This window comes from Sclerotinia sclerotiorum, genomic scaffold (assembly GCF_000146945.2).
Source record: "Sclerotinia sclerotiorum 1980 UF-70 scaffold_3 genomic scaffold, whole genome shotgun sequence".
In the NCBI taxonomy this organism is placed as follows: Eukaryota; Fungi; Ascomycota; class Leotiomycetes; order Helotiales; family Sclerotiniaceae; genus Sclerotinia; species Sclerotinia sclerotiorum.
In genome coordinates, this window is record NW_001820833.1 from 2,514,265 (window position 1) to 2,533,822 (window position 19,558).

General features: G+C 42.5%; 8 protein-coding genes across 8 annotated transcripts in view; 4 read left to right on the plus strand and 4 right to left on the minus strand.

The window, feature by feature from the left end:
• The window catches only part of SS1G_03069 (hypothetical protein), a gene marked incomplete at both ends in the record, with an annotated part of 3,476 nt that extends 1,308 nt beyond the window's left edge, over nucleotides 1-2,168 (plus strand). Inside the window, 2 exons of the mRNA XM_001596796.1 lie at nucleotides 33-1,794; nucleotides 1,938-2,168. Coding sequence (XP_001596846.1) covers nucleotides 33-1,794; nucleotides 1,938-2,168 — 1,993 coding nt within the window. The remainder of the gene's footprint in view (nucleotides 1-32; nucleotides 1,795-1,937) is intronic.
• A 1,747-nt stretch (nucleotides 2,169-3,915) lies between these two features.
• Nucleotides 3,916-7,835, minus strand: SS1G_03070 (hypothetical protein; the record flags this gene model as incomplete). The annotated part of the gene is made up of 3 exons (XM_001596797.1): nucleotides 3,916-4,019; nucleotides 4,075-7,078; nucleotides 7,149-7,835. The coding sequence occupies 3 exons, from the start codon at nucleotides 7,833-7,835 to the stop codon at nucleotides 3,916-3,918; spliced, it is 3,795 nt and encodes a 1,264-aa protein (XP_001596847.1).
• Nucleotides 7,836-9,555: 1,720 nt separating this feature from the next.
• Nucleotides 9,556-10,943, minus strand: SS1G_03071 (hypothetical protein; the record flags this gene model as incomplete). The annotated part of the gene is made up of 2 exons (XM_001596798.1): nucleotides 9,556-10,631; nucleotides 10,682-10,943. The coding sequence occupies 2 exons, from the start codon at nucleotides 10,941-10,943 to the stop codon at nucleotides 9,556-9,558; spliced, it is 1,338 nt and encodes a 445-aa protein (XP_001596848.1).
• A 460-nt stretch (nucleotides 10,944-11,403) lies between these two features.
• Nucleotides 11,404-12,139, plus strand: SS1G_03072 (hypothetical protein; the record flags this gene model as incomplete). Its single annotated transcript, XM_001596799.1, has 3 exons — nucleotides 11,404-11,421; nucleotides 11,556-11,860; nucleotides 11,977-12,139. 3 exons carry the CDS (start codon nucleotides 11,404-11,406, stop codon nucleotides 12,137-12,139), a joined length of 486 nt encoding a protein of 161 aa, XP_001596849.1.
• A 258-nt stretch (nucleotides 12,140-12,397) lies between these two features.
• On the minus strand, nucleotides 12,398-13,069 carry SS1G_03073 (predicted protein; the record flags this gene model as incomplete). Its single annotated transcript, XM_001596800.1, has 3 exons — nucleotides 12,398-12,405; nucleotides 12,515-12,791; nucleotides 12,845-13,069. 3 exons carry the CDS (start codon nucleotides 13,067-13,069, stop codon nucleotides 12,398-12,400), a joined length of 510 nt encoding a protein of 169 aa, XP_001596850.1.
• Nucleotides 13,070-13,507: 438 nt separating this feature from the next.
• On the plus strand, nucleotides 13,508-14,510 carry SS1G_03074 (hypothetical protein; the record flags this gene model as incomplete). Its single annotated transcript, XM_001596801.1, has 3 exons — nucleotides 13,508-13,602; nucleotides 13,663-14,075; nucleotides 14,131-14,510. 3 exons carry the CDS (start codon nucleotides 13,508-13,510, stop codon nucleotides 14,508-14,510), a joined length of 888 nt encoding a protein of 295 aa, XP_001596851.1.
• A 2,186-nt stretch (nucleotides 14,511-16,696) lies between these two features.
• SS1G_03075 (hypothetical protein) lies at nucleotides 16,697-17,403 on the minus strand (the record flags this gene model as incomplete). Its single annotated transcript, XM_001596802.1, has 3 exons — nucleotides 16,697-17,141; nucleotides 17,197-17,294; nucleotides 17,368-17,403. The coding sequence occupies 3 exons, from the start codon at nucleotides 17,401-17,403 to the stop codon at nucleotides 16,697-16,699; spliced, it is 579 nt and encodes a 192-aa protein (XP_001596852.1).
• A 999-nt stretch (nucleotides 17,404-18,402) lies between these two features.
• SS1G_03076 (hypothetical protein) lies at nucleotides 18,403-19,389 on the plus strand (the record flags this gene model as incomplete). The annotated part of the gene is made up of 1 exon (XM_001596803.1): nucleotides 18,403-19,389. The coding sequence occupies one exon, from the start codon at nucleotides 18,403-18,405 to the stop codon at nucleotides 19,387-19,389; it is 987 nt and encodes a 328-aa protein (XP_001596853.1).
• Nucleotides 19,390-19,558: the final 169 nt, after the last annotated feature.

Genomic DNA, 19,558 nt, shown 5'->3' on the forward strand with positions numbered 1-19,558 from the left:
AGAGTCTCAACGTTTCTATGCTGAAGCATTAGGAATGACTTCCTTTTCGGAAATAGGGATGGCTCTACATTGAAGGATTTGAAATCACATGCCGAATTTGATACAATCGGTAAATGGAATGAGCAACAATGGAAAGATTTCTTGAGGAAATGGATAGTGGATGCATCCCACGTTTCTTTACTCGGGACTCCCTCCGAAGCGATGTCGAAGAAGATAAAGAAAGATGAGGAAACTCGAATTGCGGAGCGAAAGGAAAAATTAGGACCCGAGGGTCTCGAAAAGTTGGCCGCAAAACTCAAGGCAGCAGTTACTAAGAATGATGCCGAGATACCTGCTTCGCTCTTGCAGAAGTTTTCCGTTCCTGGAACTGATTCGATTCACTTTCATAAATCTACTACAGCAAGGTCTGGTTTGGCTAAGAAATTGGGAGCACCTAAGAATGAGATTCAAAAGGTCATTGATTCGCAAGCGTCCGAAGTCCCGCTGTTCTTACAATTTGAGCATGTTCCGACAAATTTCGTTCATCTGTCATTACACTTTGGCACTTCCGAAATCCCTCTAGAGCATAGACCACTCCTCAGTCTATTCATAGATAATTTCTTCGATACACCTATCCTTCGAGATGGAAAGAGAGTTGAGTTTGAGCAAGTCGTTACAGAACTAGAACATGACACTATCAAATACGAAATGAGAGGAGGGTCTAGTCTTGGTGATGCGGAAGGTCTTATGATTCAATTCCGAGTCGAGCGGGAGAAGTATGAAACAGCTATCGAATGGATTCGCACCATGATGTTCGATAGTATTTTTGATGCCAGTCGTCTCAGCACCGCCGTCACCAAAATCCTTGCTGATATTCCCGACAATAAACGTGATGGTAATAACATGCTTTACACCGCCGATGGTATACTTCACATGTCTAATGAATCGAGCATGAAAGCACGAACTACTCTTGTAAAATCGGTCTACATGAAGCGTCTTAAGAAGCTTCTCAAGAAAGAACCCGAAACTGTCATTGGCTGGCTTGAATCCCTCCGTAAATCAATCTTCAAATTCAACAACATCCGAGCCCTAGTCGTTGCAGATATCAATAAACTTCCATCTCCAGTCCAAGCCTGGAATCCTCTGATCTCCTCTCTCGACAAACCTACCCCAGAAACAGATCTCCTTCCCATTCGCAAACAACACGCGCTTCTCTCTCACGATGGACAGAATCCCGGCCAAGCAGGCGCCATTATCATCCCAATGCCTACGTGCGATTCCTCCTTTCTCCTAACAAATTCCCGTGGTCCAAAATCCTACACCGATCCTCAACTCCCTGCACTCCGCGTCGCTTTGTCTTTTCTTCGCGCCGTGGAAGGTCCATTATGGACTGCTATCCGTGGAGCTGGTTTAGGATATGGATCATCATTTCATAATGATCTCGATACAGGTTTTGTTCAGTTCAGTATCTACCGATCACCAGATGTGTTCCGAGCTTTTGCGGCCGGAAAGAAAATCCTTGAGGAATACATTTCAGGTGAGAAGAAAATGGAAGATGCAGCACTAGAAGCGGCTATTAGTGATATAGTAGTTGAAGTTGTCAATACACAAATTACAATGGATCAAGCTGGGCAAGATAAATTCGTAAAGGGCGTTATGAAGGGATTACCTGAGAATCATAACGAAGAGTTATTGAGGAAGGTTAGGGATGTTGGTAGAGAGGAGATTAGAGCCGTTATGAAGGATGTTTTATTGAAAGCTTTTGAGCCGGGTCTAAGTAATGTTCTTGTTACTTGTGCGCCAATTATGGAGGAGGTATGATTTCTTCTTTCATTTTTCTATCTTCTGCTCCTCTTATATATTCACATCTATCTCCTTCCTCTGCCTTATCAGCTCCCCTAGTCCGCATACTCCCTACTATTTTATTAGCCTCATACTAACTAAATCAACAAAAATAGGCAATAGTCAAAAACTTTCAATCTCTCAACTTCAAAACTCAAGTCCGTACCCTCTCAAGTTTCGAAGATAACTATGGGTTAGCGGCTCCAGAGGATGAGAATGAGGATGGGGATGAGGATGATGAAGATGAAGACGAGGAGATGGATGATGATGATGATGGAGATGATGATGGGAGCGAGGACGATGGAAGCGAAGACGGAGAAGAAAGTGATGTAGAGATGAAGAATTAACTACCTAACTAGCTGCATATTTAACATCTAGTCAATCAATCAATCAATCAACAAGGTTAGAATTTCATTAGGAATAAGATAAGAAAGAATTGAGTTGAGAATTGGGAAATAATCACTCATCATCATCTTGTTACGACGAGTAACATATTTCTGCATCACATGACTAATCACGGGATCAGAGCCATCATGTGACCGGCTCTAGAGAATCTAATTAGAGTCATTAGAGCCAGAACACGAAGGTCTATATAATCAAGATGGATTTTCTTTGTATAGAGCTTCGTGCTCAAGATCAATCATTTAGTATACTCTACTATTAGTTACGAATTGCATATCATTATTGCCCTTACTTAAGTCCCTGCTTGACGCCTAGTTATAAACCACCTCGAGAGCCTAGAGCACTTCCACGTGATCTAGACGGCAAACCTCGTAACACTTCAGAAACCCCCATATATATATTAATATCAAAAAATCAAAATATCTTCTTTTTTCAACGTAGTCATAGAATTCTACGCGGTAATTTATTAACGCATTTTTACTCCTATGTTACGAGGTTTGCCGTCTAGATCATGTGGAAGTGCTCTAGGCTCTTGAGGTGGTTTATAACTAGGTGTCAAGCAGGGACTTAAGTAATGACAATGATGCAATTCGTAACTAATAGTAGAGTATACTATATGATTGATCTTGAGCACGAGGCTCTACAGGAAGGAATTCATACTGAATATATAGATCCTCATACTCCTTGGATCACCTTAGATCACCAGTGATCCTGAGTGATCCAGCATACTTGTTTATATGCTCTGATGGTGCGTGCATATAAGTTCTTAGGGTGACCGAAATCTCATAGTAAATTGAGCGAATCAAAACCGATTTGCACATGGCCCAAGCTTACGAAAACAAGTCAGCTGTTACCATCATAACATCCTACACCTACTACTACTACTACTGCTACTACTGCTACTACTACTCTTAAGCTCCTACCTACCTCCCTCCCACCTAAATAGAAGGAAGGAAAGAAAGAAAGAAAGAAAGAGTAGACACCCACCCCCGCCCCCCAGTCGCTCCTCTCTAATCTTACAACAACAAAATACACGGAGAGGATGATGATGATGACGATGATGATGAAGATGCTTAGTTTCAATTCCATTCAATTCCATTCATTCCATTCAAATCAATTCGCTCTCCCGCTCTAGCATCTCTCATCTCTTCATGTACGAATTTTTGAATGTGCATCTTCCCTATCTTTTCTTTTCTTTCCTTTCGTCTTCTTTCGTCTTCTTTCGTCTTCTTTCCTTCATTTACTCAATTCACGCTGGATCTTTCGCGTCCTCTTTCTCTTCGTCTTCGTCCTCGTCCTTGTCCTCCATTCCTACTACCTATCATATCGTATCAAAGGTTCCGCCTCTGCTTCCGCCTCCGACCATGAATTACAGAGGAAAATGGAAAAGCCAACCCGTTTTATCTTCCATCGGATGGGCCTTGGACGTAAAAAGAAAAAAAGAAAAATCAAAATGAATTAAAAATCCAGTGTTAACGCCATAACTACTCGGTGTGTTGAAAAGAGTACATTTTTTTTTGATAACCCCCAGCCCTTTTCAGCCCCCATGAATGTATGCCTGTGCGGAACGACCGAAAGGACAGATGAACTCCCAAAATGATCAAGTCGAGCCAATTTATTGTATAATCACAAACCCCGGCTCTCAAATGCCGATGTTGAAAATGTATGATGTAAGGAACGAAAAGAAGATGATTAATTAAGGAATCCTTTACACGCCGGTGTACCGCAAAGACATGGAATACGATCTGTACTACCAATTTCACGCTCGAATTTATAATCGTAGGTGAGTTCCTCGTCTAAAGTATGAAATTAGTATGGACCTAGAAATGGTTGGGATTAAATTAAACTTACTCTGTGCGATATCACGCAGCGCATAGATGACAATTCTCTTACTCTTCTCCACCGTGATAATTTTTGCCGTGCAATTTGGCATACAACTGTGGTTGATAAATCTTGCAATGCCACCTTTCTTTGTTGCATCGATGACCGTATTTTCATCAATCCTGAACAAGTAACTACTTCCAATACCGCTCTTGAGATATCGGTTTTCTCGAAGATCTGCAACTTGTTGCCGAACCTTCTCGCCAACATACTCAATGATCATATCATTCATTGCGATATTCTCCATGGCATAAAGACCCCAGTTATGGATAGCAGAGCGGGCAAATTTAACAGGCTTCTTACGTTTCTTAAGTTGATTGAAACGCAAGACATCAGTATCACCACCAAGCGTCTTCTTCTGATCGTTGAGGTCGGCAACATAACGACGATTGTTAACACGATTGGCACGACCAGAAGTTCTGGCAAGAAGTTTCTCCGCCGCAATCTTGGCTGCCTCAGCTGCTTCTGCAACCACATCTTTACCAGCTCGTTTAGCTTGTGCCTCTCGTTCTTCACGTGCCCTCTGAACCTTGATACGATGAGGGAGATAAAGAGACTTTTCAGAGTTCAGAATCTTCTTGGTACCTTCAGTTCGAGCACAGCCTGTCGAAGTCTCCACGTAGTATCCAGGTACAGTAGTCTCATCTTTGACAATACCTTTGTATCCGTTTCTATTGAGAGATTTGATCTGCCCTTGCCTCCATGCCCAAGTAGCGGGGTCGCTCAGTTTGAAGTCCGTCTTGAAGATTTCGAATGCCGGTCCAGCGTCTTCGTCGTCCTTGAGAATATTCTGCAGTCCGTCGATATCGAGGATATTATCAAAATCATCATCAACAGTGGGATAAGGTGCTTCGCCGGAGATACCCCATTCAACTGATGTCACCACAGGCGCGGTATCGACAATATTTTCCTCAAATTCAGACTCCTCGACTTCCTCTGGCACGATCTCTTCCTCAGGGATACCTTCTTGCTGTCTTTTGAGGGCTTCCCTTTCTTCGAATATCTGCTTCTTGGACTTCTTTCTCTTTGCCGATTTGGCGGCCTTCTTTCTAGCCGCCACAGCCAAAGCAGCTTCAGTCTCAGATTCTGTCTTTTGAAATCCATCAATATCGGGAATATTCGTCTCAAGAGTGGGGGTTTCCGGAAGAGGCTCAATCTTTGCCACGGATACACCAAAAAGTTCCTCATCGGTCTTCTTTTGTCGCTTTTTCGCGGCCTCCACGTGCAACTCTAGTTTCCTCTTCTTCGTTTGTGCCGTAGGCTCAGAGAAATTGGATTCACTAACAGACTCTCCATCTCTGGTATCCAATGATGGAGATCTCTCTTTAACATGATTTTGGCTTATCGAATCCGTATCATCATCTGATGCTTCATCATCGGTACTCATACGACTTATCGGGCGTGACTCTCTTTCTTCAGTACCTCTTGTCCTAGAAGGAGCTTCATTATCATCATCCGAATCTTCATCTTCTCTACCAATAAGGAACTGCATGGGTCGAACATAGGCTTTCCGTGTCGGCCTGGCACTGGAGTCAGTAGAACCGACATTGCGTTTCTTTTCCGTTTTGGTCCTCTTTCGAATCCTAGGCAAAGCCGTAACGTTGACTTTCCCTACGGTTAAAGCATTACGGTCCTCAAATCGTGAGTTAGGCGTGCCAATAGCTGGAGTATTGTCTTCATCTTCTTCGATAAACGGCGTTTTGGCATTCGGGTCATGAATGTTTAACTTTCGTCGTTTCGCCACGTGATTCGCCGGATCCATAAAATTCCTCAGACATGGATTTGCTATCCGTTCTTTGACCTTATCCATCAGATGTGTCATCAACTCTCGTTTGATAACTTCTATAGCTTCACGTGCGGGATCAAAGTTCTTTGCCCGTTCTCGTTTCTCTTCCTCAAAATCAGCCTCTTCCTCCTTTCTAATCTCCTCGAGTTCTCTTTTCCGTTTTTGCTCAATCAAGCGTGGGTCGGGACTACGAGTGCGACGATGATGACCCCTTTCTGATGTGCGATCGCGATGATCAAGTCTTCGACCTCCAGTACCCCATACATATAGCTTCATAATCATTTCATAGGAAAAAAGCGCTGTGCCGTTGCAAGAGTTGTAACACCTTTCTGCCTCGAATCTCCCTTCATCACTGAGAGCAAAGACCACATAATAACCCGTTCTATCGACCCGTACGTCTTCCAGAAAGTGATTCTTCAGTCGCTTCTTCAAATGAAGAATTGTTGCTGGGATAACGGGAACGTAATCTTTCGAAATAAATATGTACGGCTCATCCTCCAGTTGTTGGGCAATTGGCTCATCCTCGATCAATATCTGCTGGCGCGGTTTGGTGGGAATTGCAGGCTGCGCAATGCCTGGTCTAAACTGCGGCCTGCCAGAGAGGGCAGCCGGACCTTTTGGGGCGGTTGGTGGAGGTCCGGAGGTTTTGACAACTTCGGGCTTAGGAGGCGGTGGTGGCTCTCTGGGCGGTAGGGGCAAAGGTTCAGGTTTGGACTTTTCTAATGCACTCTCAAGCATGCGAGTGCTGCGCTTGCCCTGCGAATCGAATTGAACCTTGATTCTTGGTCCTAATCCTACCACGCTGCTACCCCTCATAACGGCTTTTTTCGCAGCCTCTGCCGCCGTTAGAATTGAACCATCCTTCCTTTTAGTGTCTCGGTATCGAAATGTGCCAAAACCCAAGCAACTTCCTGTCTCAGGATGTAATTTGTTGCTGCTCTCCGCTATTTGGCCATACTGTGTAAAAACATTTGTGACCTTCATGAAATTTATTAATGGGTCATATCCAGTGACAACTATTTCCGTCGGTGGACCGGGTCCATAATGGGTTTTTGGGTTGTATTTGTACTTTGGTAGCATAAATGGCGAATGATTGAGACGTGATAAAGCATTGTGGTAATCGGTATTGATATACGACAATCTGCTTCCTTTTGCTAACCGTGGATCGGCTGGGGGAGCATCATCTTTCTGAAAAGCCATTAGCGAGACATTCTCACACGCAAAAGATGACACTCCCCGCAGCAGATTGTATACGTACCAAACCAAACTCCTTGTAATGTGGACGGCGATTATGTTTCTCTTTTGTCGAATGTATAGCGGGGTCGTGGAAAGGATCATATGTGCACTTCTTGCCCTTCACACCTCGTGCAGGATCTCGAGCGAGGACTCGTGGCTCGGAGGGAGTATGATCTGCCGGGGCAGAATTAGGTATAGCGACGACATGCTCAGACTTTGTGTTTTCACGAACGACGTTATTTGTAGCGCTGACAGACACATCGGCCTTGGCATTGCTGGGACTCGCAACACGATTAGGTGATGAGTCGGTATTTGTGAATGGTGTCAAGTCGTTGATATTTCGCGAGCCACCAAATGTGTGCATGCTGTTGGAAAGCTGATTGTTGGTGCTGAAAAGGGATGACCCAGTACTTGAGTGTGAGCTTGCTGAGCCTACACCGTTCAAGGTATCGCCGTGTGCAGATTCGGTATCCTCTGTCGTCAGAGTAGGAGGGTCCGGCATGGGAATTGAAATATCTTCTGAAAGACGTGTGATAGATGCATTGTCAGTCAAAGCTCTCGCATTAATATGAGTGTCAGCAAGCGAAAGAATGGCGGGCGAATCTGCCTGCTGAGCCTTTGACTTCTCCCTCTCCTTTGCTTTGTCTTTCGCAGCTCGAGGAGCCGATGGAAAGAATTGTGCGAAACTTGCCCCAGATGCGCGAGACATCGTGTGACTGTAATTGATCTACCTCTCCTTCCTTCTGCCAACCACCATCTCTTTGTATAAGATCAATATGCGACCGCATGCATTAAAAGGATTGATGGCAGATGGCCGATACGCGCAAAGGCGGTTAATAAAATTGACGCGACTTTCAACTCCCGAGGAACAGATTTAATCAACCAAGTATTGTCAAGCTTTGTAATATGGTGAAAAAAGTGAGGAATATTTGGTCGCCGTCGATGTGCGAATGTTGGCAGATGAAGAAGAATCCTTGTGCGACAGATTTAAGATCAATCTTTTGACGTTGGACGTTGGTTGTATGGTGAATATGTATAGTTGGAGTAAATGGAATGGAGGATTTGAATGAGTTGAAGTTCGATAGTATCAATTTCTCGCTTTCCCAATAGGTTAGATTTAGGAAAATGGGCTACGCTTAGCCTCAATAGGCTAATTACCTAAGAATTCAAGGAGATGGCAGGTAAATGACAAGGATTTGATGTCATGTATTGGAGATTGTTTACAGTCAGACCAAAGTTATATCGAAATGCACCGCCTTTTTCATTTTTATTATAGAATTAAATAATCTACTTATTATTCTATATATAAAATATATTATTCTATTATCTTACTACCTACCATACCCTTCCTTACTATCGATCTCTATTTCACATTCCTTCACCCTTCAACATGAATGTGCTGGTAATGACTATATGTACGGTACTTACTCTAGTAACAAACATGAAAGGCACAATACCAAGTCCGCTTTCGGTAAGGCTCTTACCTATGAAAGAAAACGTGACATTCAAACATCCATGGATATCACACAAAGATTATTAATTTCTAGCTCACTCCCTCTCCTGAACTCTAAGCATAAAACATCTCCAAAGATAAAATCATATCTCATAATTAACTTATATATACCCGGTGCTTTTCTCCCCAATTATTCTGCCTCCACGGCAGTGGCCCAGCGGAGTGTCATTCCACGAAATGATTACTATTCCTAGATGAGATTTACCTAGGTAGGTATTCTTAGTATCCATATGCATCTGCTGCACCACCCCCAAATATTCAAAGGATTTCCTTGATATGTATGAGAAGTTATCTTCTAATACTGATAATTAGCCTTAAATACGAAGAACAATCATTACCTACTCAACCCAAACCACCAGCTACCTACCCAAAACCCAACCCCCAATTCTCTATCTCTCTCTCACCTCCCTCCTAACCTCAAGCTCCCACTAGTAACACATATCTCTTTCTGTTATTGTATTCTATCGCACTACGATGAGAAAACAATAATTGAGATCTTTGTGAATACTAGATAACCATAAAATATACTGTTATTAAATAATTTAATAAGGGTTTTAATCTTATATTTTTTTAATGCGAAACTGAGTCGAGATAATGGCGTCAACTGCAAATATCGAATATCCATAAGATCCAACGTCTCTCAAATTCAAGCTCGCAAGAATGATGACAAGGTATTTTAAAATTATAATTACTACTTCATAAGTTTAGCTTAAAGAATAACATAACCATATACATCATACAAATATAATAACCGCGCAGCACAAATAAATGAAAAAGTTTTTGTATACCATGCATGCCACGCTTAGGTATACAAGCCGTGGTATCTTTTCCATACTCCAAAGCCAATAGCCTCATTTCCATAACACCATAACCATCATAATACAACCAAGATACATTGATCTGGTATAAAAGAAACCTATTCATTATCTCCGATCGTCAAAACAAACTCCTCTTCATCCTCATCAAACTTGATCAGGCACTCGGGTAAACCACATTTCAAGGCTGGCTCTAAATCCTCAGCATCAACATCAAAAGCACCCAAGAAATCCAATTTCTTGTACTCTGCATGACTCAAGTTCTCTTTTTGAGCAAAAAGTGCTGGAGTAATGGTTTTATCGGAGTCATGAGAAAGATTACTGCTTGAGCGCGGTAATGTGGCATTGAGTCTCATGTTCGAGGTTAGAGGTGCTGCGTCCTTCTTTTGAAGAACATTGGAAGCTGATCTACCTTTGGTATAACCAATGGTACTTCTAGATGTGGCTGCTGCTGCTGTGGCACGCATAGTGTTATTTGTAACGGGTGCAAAAGTAGGTGTCTTTCTACCTCTTAAGAATGATGATGCCGGCCTTGGGATTGCTGTTGATGGTCTCTTGGAAGGCTCCACTACCGACCTTGGAAGAGTTGATAGGGCGGATGCTGCTCGGCGAGACGCCATTGCTGTAGGACCTCTGCTTGGGATTGTTGCTTTGGCTTTTTCTTCCTTAACCGTAGCCTTGGCTGGTGCTCTCTTTCTCAAAATTCTGAATGTTTCAGGAACATCACCAACCGTCCAATCCTCTTCCATTGATGCCAATATTTGCTCATCCGTCTTCTTTGCACGGTCAACAGCAGACTGTTCCAAATCCCGCTCGAGTTTTGATTTACCACTCTTATCATTGGTGTTATAGAATTCACTGAGCGCTCCTTTGCTAAGATTTTCAGGCTTAAGCATATCGTAATTAAGACAGCCGGCAGGGAAGACATCTGAATCGTATGGTAGGTCCTTAGATCGTGGTGGCATATATTCGATTTCTATATCTTTAAGAGGACTCTCATCTCCATGTACATCAATCTTGACCTTCTCCGAAACCTTGGGCTTGGGTCTGCGAGCACTCGTTTGTTTGGATACAGTTTTTTCGAGCTCTTTCTCAGGTGCGGGGCCTGCAGGGGTCTGGAACACTTTGGTTTTCGCATTTGTAGTTTTCATACCAAGGGGAGCTCGATTGCGAGGGCCTATTACTAGTCAGCCATTGGCCTGGTTATGTGTCATGTAAAATTCTTACCCATAGGTGTAACAAATGCATTTTTATCCAAAGTAGCATCTTTTCCTCCGACACCCTTGCTCTTTGTACCAAGTCCAGTTCCTTTCCCTCCAATTCCTCCTGGAGCGTTCTCATCATTCAATGGGACCTTTAATGGTGTTTTGGGGAATTTATTTCCTGGAGTCTTTGGCTGTAAACTTCTTGTAGACTGGTTGAGGGGTTTAGAAGCAGCGACTTGTTGATGGCCATGAGCCAAGTTCTCTTGATCCCGGATTGCAAACATATTGACTTAACTTTCGTTGCAATAATTTTTAAATGTAAGTTATCTTGAGGAAATGTATTACATTAGAATCATGAAGTTCGTAAGTTAGTTCTCGACGCGTATTTAGTAAAGGCAGATGCCATGAAGTTTATTTTATTTGTAAATATCAAGGGAGTTGAGATTTATTTTGATTTGTTTCTACGGCAACTCTTTCTCTTTCATTAACCCAAAGCTTCTTCCCATTTTTGGTATCACACCCCCTTGCTCACAGACCAACCATTCACCCCTGTTTAATGTTCGGTTGGCAATAATACTCTCTTTGGCCTCTCTCACCCTTTAACATCTGCAACATTTCAACAGTCGCAACTTCTTCAACTTCTTTCATACCATCATCAACAACCATAAAGATATTTTCTGTGATATCAAGCTTACTACTACTTTACCTCAATAAATCCTCTTGACCAACAAATAAATCTTCAAAATGGATCGCATCAAGGAAGTGAGTAACATGATCCGAACTAACCCCGCCATTTGTCCATCAGAGCTACGAAATTCTCCTTTCCATCAGGACATGGTCGCCGATACTGTTGTGGGATGGTTCTGAAAGAAGGATGCTGATTTTGCTTTTCATAGAAAATGAACACCCTCCGCATCGAGGCCGATGAAGCTACCGCAAAGGTTCAGGAGCTTCAGGAAAAAGTTAAGGCTCTCGAGCAAGAGAACCTCCAGAAGGAGCAAGAGATCACATCCCTCACACATAAGAACAACTTGTTGGAAGGCGAAGTTGAGAAGTTAGAGAGCGGGATCAAGGAGGCCAAGGCTGTGGCAGAAGAAGGCACTGCACACGGTACACAGAACGAGACTCTTCAACGAAGATTACAACTCTTGGAGGAGGAAGCCGAGGAAGCCGACAAGAACCTCCGCGAGACAAACGAAAAGTAAGTGATAAGTTCTTGGATTTCTACAAAAAATAGGGGGTTTGATTCATAAGTTTTGCACATCTGGCACATCTTCATATCCACAGAAACATAAACTGACTTTGATCTGTCTCAAGACTCCGTCAAACCGATGTCAAGGCCGGCCACTTCGAACGCAAGGTCCAGGCTCTCGAACAAGATCGTGATCAGTGGGAAGCAAAGTTCGAGGAGATGGCCAAGAAGTATGCTACTGCGCAAAAGGAATTGGACGACTTCCAAGCGGAGATTGGCAACATTTAAATTGGTTTTTGTTTTACAGTGGACATTCTGTTCTAGAGTTTTTTAGGTTGCATGGTTGCCGAATAATTGCAGTTAAGCCTCGTATGCGCTGGCGGTGGTACGCTGTTTTTACATGATTTGCTTCTTGATCCATATCGAAGTCACATACCAAATATTACTGCGAGTTCTGATTGTGAATTTGTTAATAGATTCCCTTTTAATTATTACCTCGTCGCGCATCTGCTGCTGCTCTGCTCCCAGACTTCTGTTTTTGTCTCGTCACCTTTCTTTCCGCCTTTGACTCATATGTGAACTTCTTCTTCCGTGATTTCTTGGGCCAAACTTTTTTGGCCTTCTCTTCTTGTTTCGTGACCTTTCCCTTTGCCTCATCTATACCATCGTCGGCGTCATCTTCGTCCGCGGTCCTTTTTATCCCCTCTTTCGATATTTCTATCCCTTCGATTGTGACAGTGGTGTATTTATCCTCATCGATATATTCCTCTTCGTGATCCACCACTTCTTCTTGCACATCTTTCTCTTCCTCCTCGTCTTCATCATCTATGCCCCCCCACTCATCTCCATCTCCGCCATCGAACTTCTCGTCCACATCCTGTAATAGCGCATTTACAGCTTTAACATGCTCATTCAACTCGGCTCTCCTCTCTTCTCGCAACTAAACATCAACAGATTAACTAACGACAACAGTCATAGCAACAAATAACAAACCTGTTTCCTCATAACAATTCTCTCCTCCCTAGCCTTTTTTTCGGCTTCCTCCTGTGCCCTCTTCACCCTCTGAACTTTCCGCTTGTGAAAACCAGTCAAATAATCCTCGCGAGCACTTAAATCGAAATTGATTTCTTCAATCTTGTGGTCGAACTTTCTCTTCTTTTTCTGAGGTGGTAATACTGATCTTTTTGGACGAGGCTTTACTATGAATGAGGAATCCATGGTGATTGATTTCTGATTTCGATTGCTTTTGGCGCAGTGGGAGTTCTATGTGTTTTGAGGTTCGAAATAATATAATCCTGGGGAAGGAATAATTTGGGCGGATCTTACCGCTTTAGCTTAGTCATTCATGTATGGAAACTCGTGAATCTCTCTCTGAGCGACAAAACTAGACGAAACAATATGTGCTTTAATTGGAATTATAAAATAGTTTTGAATAAATGAAAAATAAAAATATAATAACAGTAGCTTATACCTCCAACTTGCAGTTTAAGTATACTTTTTGATGACATCGACTGCTCTATCCAATTTGATAGTGATATCGACCACCCTTTGCTTATGTAATCTTCGATAGCTCGAGGTTGCACTTGTCGGAGCTTAATGCAACAGCTTCATCAACAAGACCATCCCGCATCACAACCTTACAACTACGAAGTCAAGATGCGGTACTCGATTGTTGGGTCGCTACTTTACTGCGCTGTCGCAGTGCAAGCGTTTAAAGATACATCACCTTTCCTTCTATTCTCATCATCGGAGTGAGTTACATTTCCAACCATTCGCCTCGTACTTGACAGTTACTAACACAAAAATGTCAGATTACCTTCTTCGATACAAATTGAGCGTCAAGGATTAGATACTGCATCATCAGTCCTTCAAAATACCAAGAGTTTCCTCTCTACCTGCCCTTCTGATGTCTACATCATCATCCAACAAGCAGCTCTCGGCGCCTCAGATTTCTCAGCGAAAGACTCCGTTCCTCATTTGAAAGCCGCTGTCTCAGATTCTAGGGTTCGAGCAACATATAATGTTATGGATGTTGTTTATGAGGGTGGTAATCTGGCTGAGGAATTGGCACAGCACATTGAGACGAAATGCGGCAAGAAAGTTGAACGACGAAATAACGCTGAGCTTGAGTCCACCGATGGTGCTAGAAATGGTGTTATTGTATCAAACCTGAATGCATTGTCAACTGCGAAAGTAGCAAGAACTGAGGAATTCAATGATCAAGGTTCGTATAGTTGCTCACATCATCTTCTAGGAAATCAAAAACTAACACTCCACAGATATTATGCTAAACAGCGCATTCTACGAACATCTCTCCAGTGGTCCAGAATACACCGTTATCTACACCACAACACCCATTGACTCTATTCCACAAAAGGAACCAGTCGATGTCTATGAACCTGTTTTCGATGCAAGCGCCCATTTCGATTTGAAGAGAGACTTCAGGAGCAGGGCCGATAATTCAACGAATTCACCAGATCATAGACCTCTATTCGAGAAATATCAATATTTCACTCCTGGTATTTTCATGGGACTGGTTGTCGGACTCCTCCTTCTCAGTATCCTTTCTGTAGGTTTAAACGCAGTATCGAGTCTGCAAGTTTCATATGGAGCTTTTGATAAGGAGAATGGACCATCTGCTCAAAAGAAACAACAGTAATGTGGCTGAGACATGGGAAGATGCTAGATTGGGATGGAATGGTTGGGACAGGAGTTATTGCGTAGTAAAGGTGGTGTATGATTTTGTATGTATAAAGTATGCATGGGTACTCAATAAATGGTATGGGATTTTCAAACTTGCCTTTTTCTAATGATTGAAGAATGGGAAACTGCCAGTTTCTAATTAATATCATGCATTGCTAGATGTAGGACCCTACGTTTGTGCTATGGTGAGCTGAAGTCTTCCCCTGAATCATGTGCGTGAAGCTTTTGATAATTCACTTACAACTAAAGTCACCAAATACATCCTAAACCGATCCTTCCTGTAATCCATAAACCTTCAGTAAAAGTAATATGAATTCATAGTTGATCCTTCAGGAAAAAGACATAGTGTAATATCTACCCATGGGTGGATATTTCATTCCTCTACCCTTCTCCCCTTCTTCTCCCTGCTTTTAAACTAGCTGTATTGATTTTCTGGTTATTTATTAATTAATTAATTGGATGTTTTGTTTTATTTAGATGATGGATGATGGATATCTATTTATTGGAATAAAATACTGAATGTGGTATAGATATTAGGTTGGTACTTCCTTCTGTTTACCTTTTTGGAGGGGGGGGGGGGGGGAGGTCGTGGTCGCTTCTTGTTGGATGGGCTATTGTTGGATTTGGATTTGGATTTAATTCTTGATGTACTATAATTAGGAGGGTTATTATTACTATAATGTGGTTTATTGAGTAGGATGGGATGTAGTATGATTTTAATCTTGATATCAGTTATTGAGAAGGGATTATGAGGATATGAGGGTGATTTTTGGGGTGATTGGTGGTTGGGAATACTTGGGGGATAGTTGAGGGATAGTTGAGGGATAGTTGAGGGATAGTTGAGGGATAGTTGAGGGATGGTGATAGTATTGGCATTGAGTGGTAGAGACGGGAAGTGGCAGAGTGAGTGGCGTGGGTATGTGAAGAAGTAGAGGAAGTGCTCACAAGGAGAGGTAGAGTGGTAGATAAAGATACGAGGATAGAAGAAGGAGAAGAGAAAATAGAACATTGGATGATTTAAGGTGAGATGAGGATTTGAGATTAATAAAGAACCTTGGGGGGAGTACACGGAGAGGGAAGGGAAAAGGGAGGAGAGGGAACAGGGGATGAAACTGAAGAGAAGATAATATGGAAGAGCGGGTGGAGGGGGGAGTACGGGATATGTTTATGAGAAAGGACGTGTGTAGGGGAATATGGAATGCATCTGCTTATATATGGATGTAGTTAAATTGACTTGATTTATGTTAGGGAATGCATCTGGTGAGGACATGTGGGAATGAGGAGAGCAAAACAATTAGAAGGATATCCACGCTTTCTAATATTACAAAATGAAGAGATCAGGAAATCACATCTGTATATGAATATGAATGTAATTGAAAGTATACATATCACATGCACATATGATTTCTCTCTAGAGATTTATCAGAATATTATCTCGCTATTTATATATACTCGAGAAAGCTCAAGAGGTCCAATAAACATACTTTGATCATAATCTTAATGGAAATTACTAGTTAAGTATCTCAAATATAATACCACTGTAATCTTACACTTCATTTCGGAAAAAGCAGAGAAATACTTATACTTGTTTGAATCTGAGTAGTAGATGTTTGTTGAGTTGATCGTTGGTTACGCTAGGTTCATGGGTAAAGCTGTGACTGTGGTGTTTGCTGCTCGTTTTTAGCCTGTGATCGAGGAGAGGGAAAAGATTGACAGCTGGTTGGGAGATGTTTGAGGCTGGACTAGGTTGAATGGAAATGGGAGGTTGAAGGAAGTTCGGTCATCTTGCCCATAGATGGGGAGAGGAGAGGACGGGGGCGAGTGGTGGGTTGATCTAATGCCACTACCGGAATAGCATTTGAGAGATCGAGGTTAGCGAACTGGGTGTTAAGTGTTTGTTCAAGAATTCCAATGTCATATAATCACACCAGGGTACGCAGATCTTCTTTCAAAATAAGATGTACTTTATAGTATTATCTTATGACAATACACAAATAAATAAGGAACCTCAAGCATGCAAGGTTCCATGCTGTTTCCTCAGCCAATCCCAATATCTTCAAAGTATTTTTAATCCCCCTTCCCAAACGCCAGACTTCCGGATATACATTACCCAAGCCACCGTAATCAATGCCCCTAGCGAATTTATTTCTCTGGAGCATCTGGTAATCTCTCAATAACATACTTTCCCCTCGCCACACTCATAATCGGTACACCAGGAACCTTCCTAACTCTTCTCTTCAATTCCCTATCATTCGTCGCCACAATATAGATCTTATGCTTCTGTACTCTGTCCACAATACAGTCATCTGCATAAACACCTTTGTGATCACATTGTAATCTTTGCCATCTCTCATCACGAGCAATTCGGAGCGCGATACGATATCTAGGGCCAAGTTTTTCCAATTCGGCCATGACGCAGGAGGTGATGATGGGAATACATTTGGCATAGAGACAATCCATAAGAGATTCGAGGAGAGGAAGTTTGCGTTGAACGGTGTGAGAGAGGAAATTGGTATCAACAAGGATAGAATATGGAGGGACGAGGGCTTCGTTGTATTGGAAGAAGAGGGCGGAAGAGACTTGAGGTCTATGATACGTCATTAGCTGTGAACTGTGGAGATGGAGAATGAAGGGAAACATACGCTTCTCGAACAAGCTCCTTTGGTTTATTGGCTCCTTCTTCCCCTTTATCTTTGTTTTCCTTTAGACGAGCATCTCTTTGACCAATTACTCGTTTGACCTGGGAAAATGTCAGTATATTGGTGGGCGGACTATCGATAAGAGGTCGGGAAATGCTTGTAGATGGTACTTACAGCGCCAAACTTGCGGGTTTTAGCTGCTTTGCCCATTGCATAAACTCGTTGGATGTATAGCCAACTAATTAATATATGGTTGTGTAGATTCGCGGGAAGATAGGATGCGACGGATTGATGATGTTTTTTTGATAAGTTACTCTTGAAATCATCAATCAAGCAAAAATGATAAATTTCGATAAATTCTGCCAATCATCTTTTCACCGCCTTTGGGTCAACCTATCCACTAGCCCAGCAGCTTACATAAATATGCATTGTTGCCCCTAGTAACTATTAATAAGTCCGCTAGAGTGTTTATGGAATAGCTTACATATTCTCAAATAATTCACTAACCTCTTTTGTCTCATTGTATATCTCTTGGATGGAGAATGCAGGAACACGAGGGTGGGAAAGAGGAAAGAGCGAATAGACAAATACGAGGGAGGATAGAAGTAACATTACATAATACATAAGATCATTTGTATGTATGAATTCTCTCTTCCCTAGCTTAATTTATTCTTACTCTTCTGTTCAATGCAACATACAAAATACAACATACAACCTCTACAACTGACTTCTTGAATAACCTCATCTATTCAATATACGCGTCTCTTCCATTCGTTATTGCTACAGCATTTCAAGCAGTGTTTCCATACCCCTTCATTAATTCCACACAGTTCAGCCTTGTTTGCACAACTTCTACGATATCCCCACAGATTTGGATACCCTTGTAAACATTACTGTTTCACTGCTGGAAGAGAGATTCATTCTCAACCATCAGTTTCCTGCTGCACAACAACGAAATTAAGGCCGTGATCAACTTTGGAGGCTTTGCTGGGACGAGCGATCAATTTTGGAACTTGGGATTGAATTGAGTTTCGACTTTTGGGAAGGATTTGAAGCAAACATACTCGATTTCCATTCATTTCCCGTAGGATTTCATTCCTTCGGTCCGTCGGTTCGCTGCGACAACATTCGATAGTCGGAGAGTACAAACCAACTTCTATTACGAGCACCAACGATTTATACTCGAATACGGATTACAATATACATAAGATGCGATTCCCTAAATCGGTAGCTACTGCTGCCTTTGCGGTATCATTCTTTGCCATGCCAATCATTGCTGCAACTACCGCAACAACAGCGGCTACAACAGCTACTTCAGATCTACCAAACCTTTCGAGTGTGGCAGCCTCGGAAGCTTCTGCCGCCGCAGCATCAACGAGAACCACAACATCAAGTGACACAACGTCAACTGGGACAACAACACCACAGTCGATTGCCGTAATTACAGGTGGATCTACAACCACTGGAAAAGCTTCTTCTACGTCCGCCTTACCAACATTGGCTGGAGCATATACAATCCCAGTGGCTTCCGTTCCTCCAACTTCGAATGCACCATATATGCGATCATCAAGTTATCCTGAAGGGACAGTTTTTATTGCAGTGGGCGCAGTTCTTGGATTTATGGCATTGTCTGTTTTGGTTTGGCGTATGATGGTTGCTTGGGCTTTACACAGATCCGTTAAACGCGCCGCCAGTCAACCAAGCCATGTGGATAAGAAACAATTGTTCCAAGGTCCTCCAGCACCATTCTACAAGTACGCGGACAAGGAATCGACGCTTTCGCTTGGAGGAGGGTTGGGTGGAAAAAGTGGCAAGAAGAGACCGACGACCGGCAATGGAACCCAATCTCAAACATCTTTATTCTTCAGTCCTACGGCTCTCGCCGGTGGCAATACTCCAGGGAATCGTACATCGAATTATCTTCCAGCCGGATACTACGCAGCAGGAAATACAGTTCCAGGTGCGTATCCTGGTGATAGACAAAGTATCAATATGTCAAATCTTACTCCACAAGGGTATACAACACCTAGTAGCCCTACTCATGGTACTCATTTCGAATCGACTACATCAGATTTGAGGCACACCGATGGAAATGTAAGGGCACCGAGTGCATATTTGCAGGATCTTTTCGATGGGGATAATTCTCGCCAAGCGCCACAGCAAGGAGGACGCGATAGACGATCTACGCGCTACTGATGTGAATGAGGGAAGTTCTTGATTGTTGGATTATGGGTTATATTGGTGTGTTACCATTTTGTAAACTGCGAGTGAATTGAATTCATAGGCGTTCTTTGAATACATGCATAAAACATGAAAGGTTGGTTTACAAGTTACAAGGGGGTCGAAACTTTCAGAGTAGTTATTA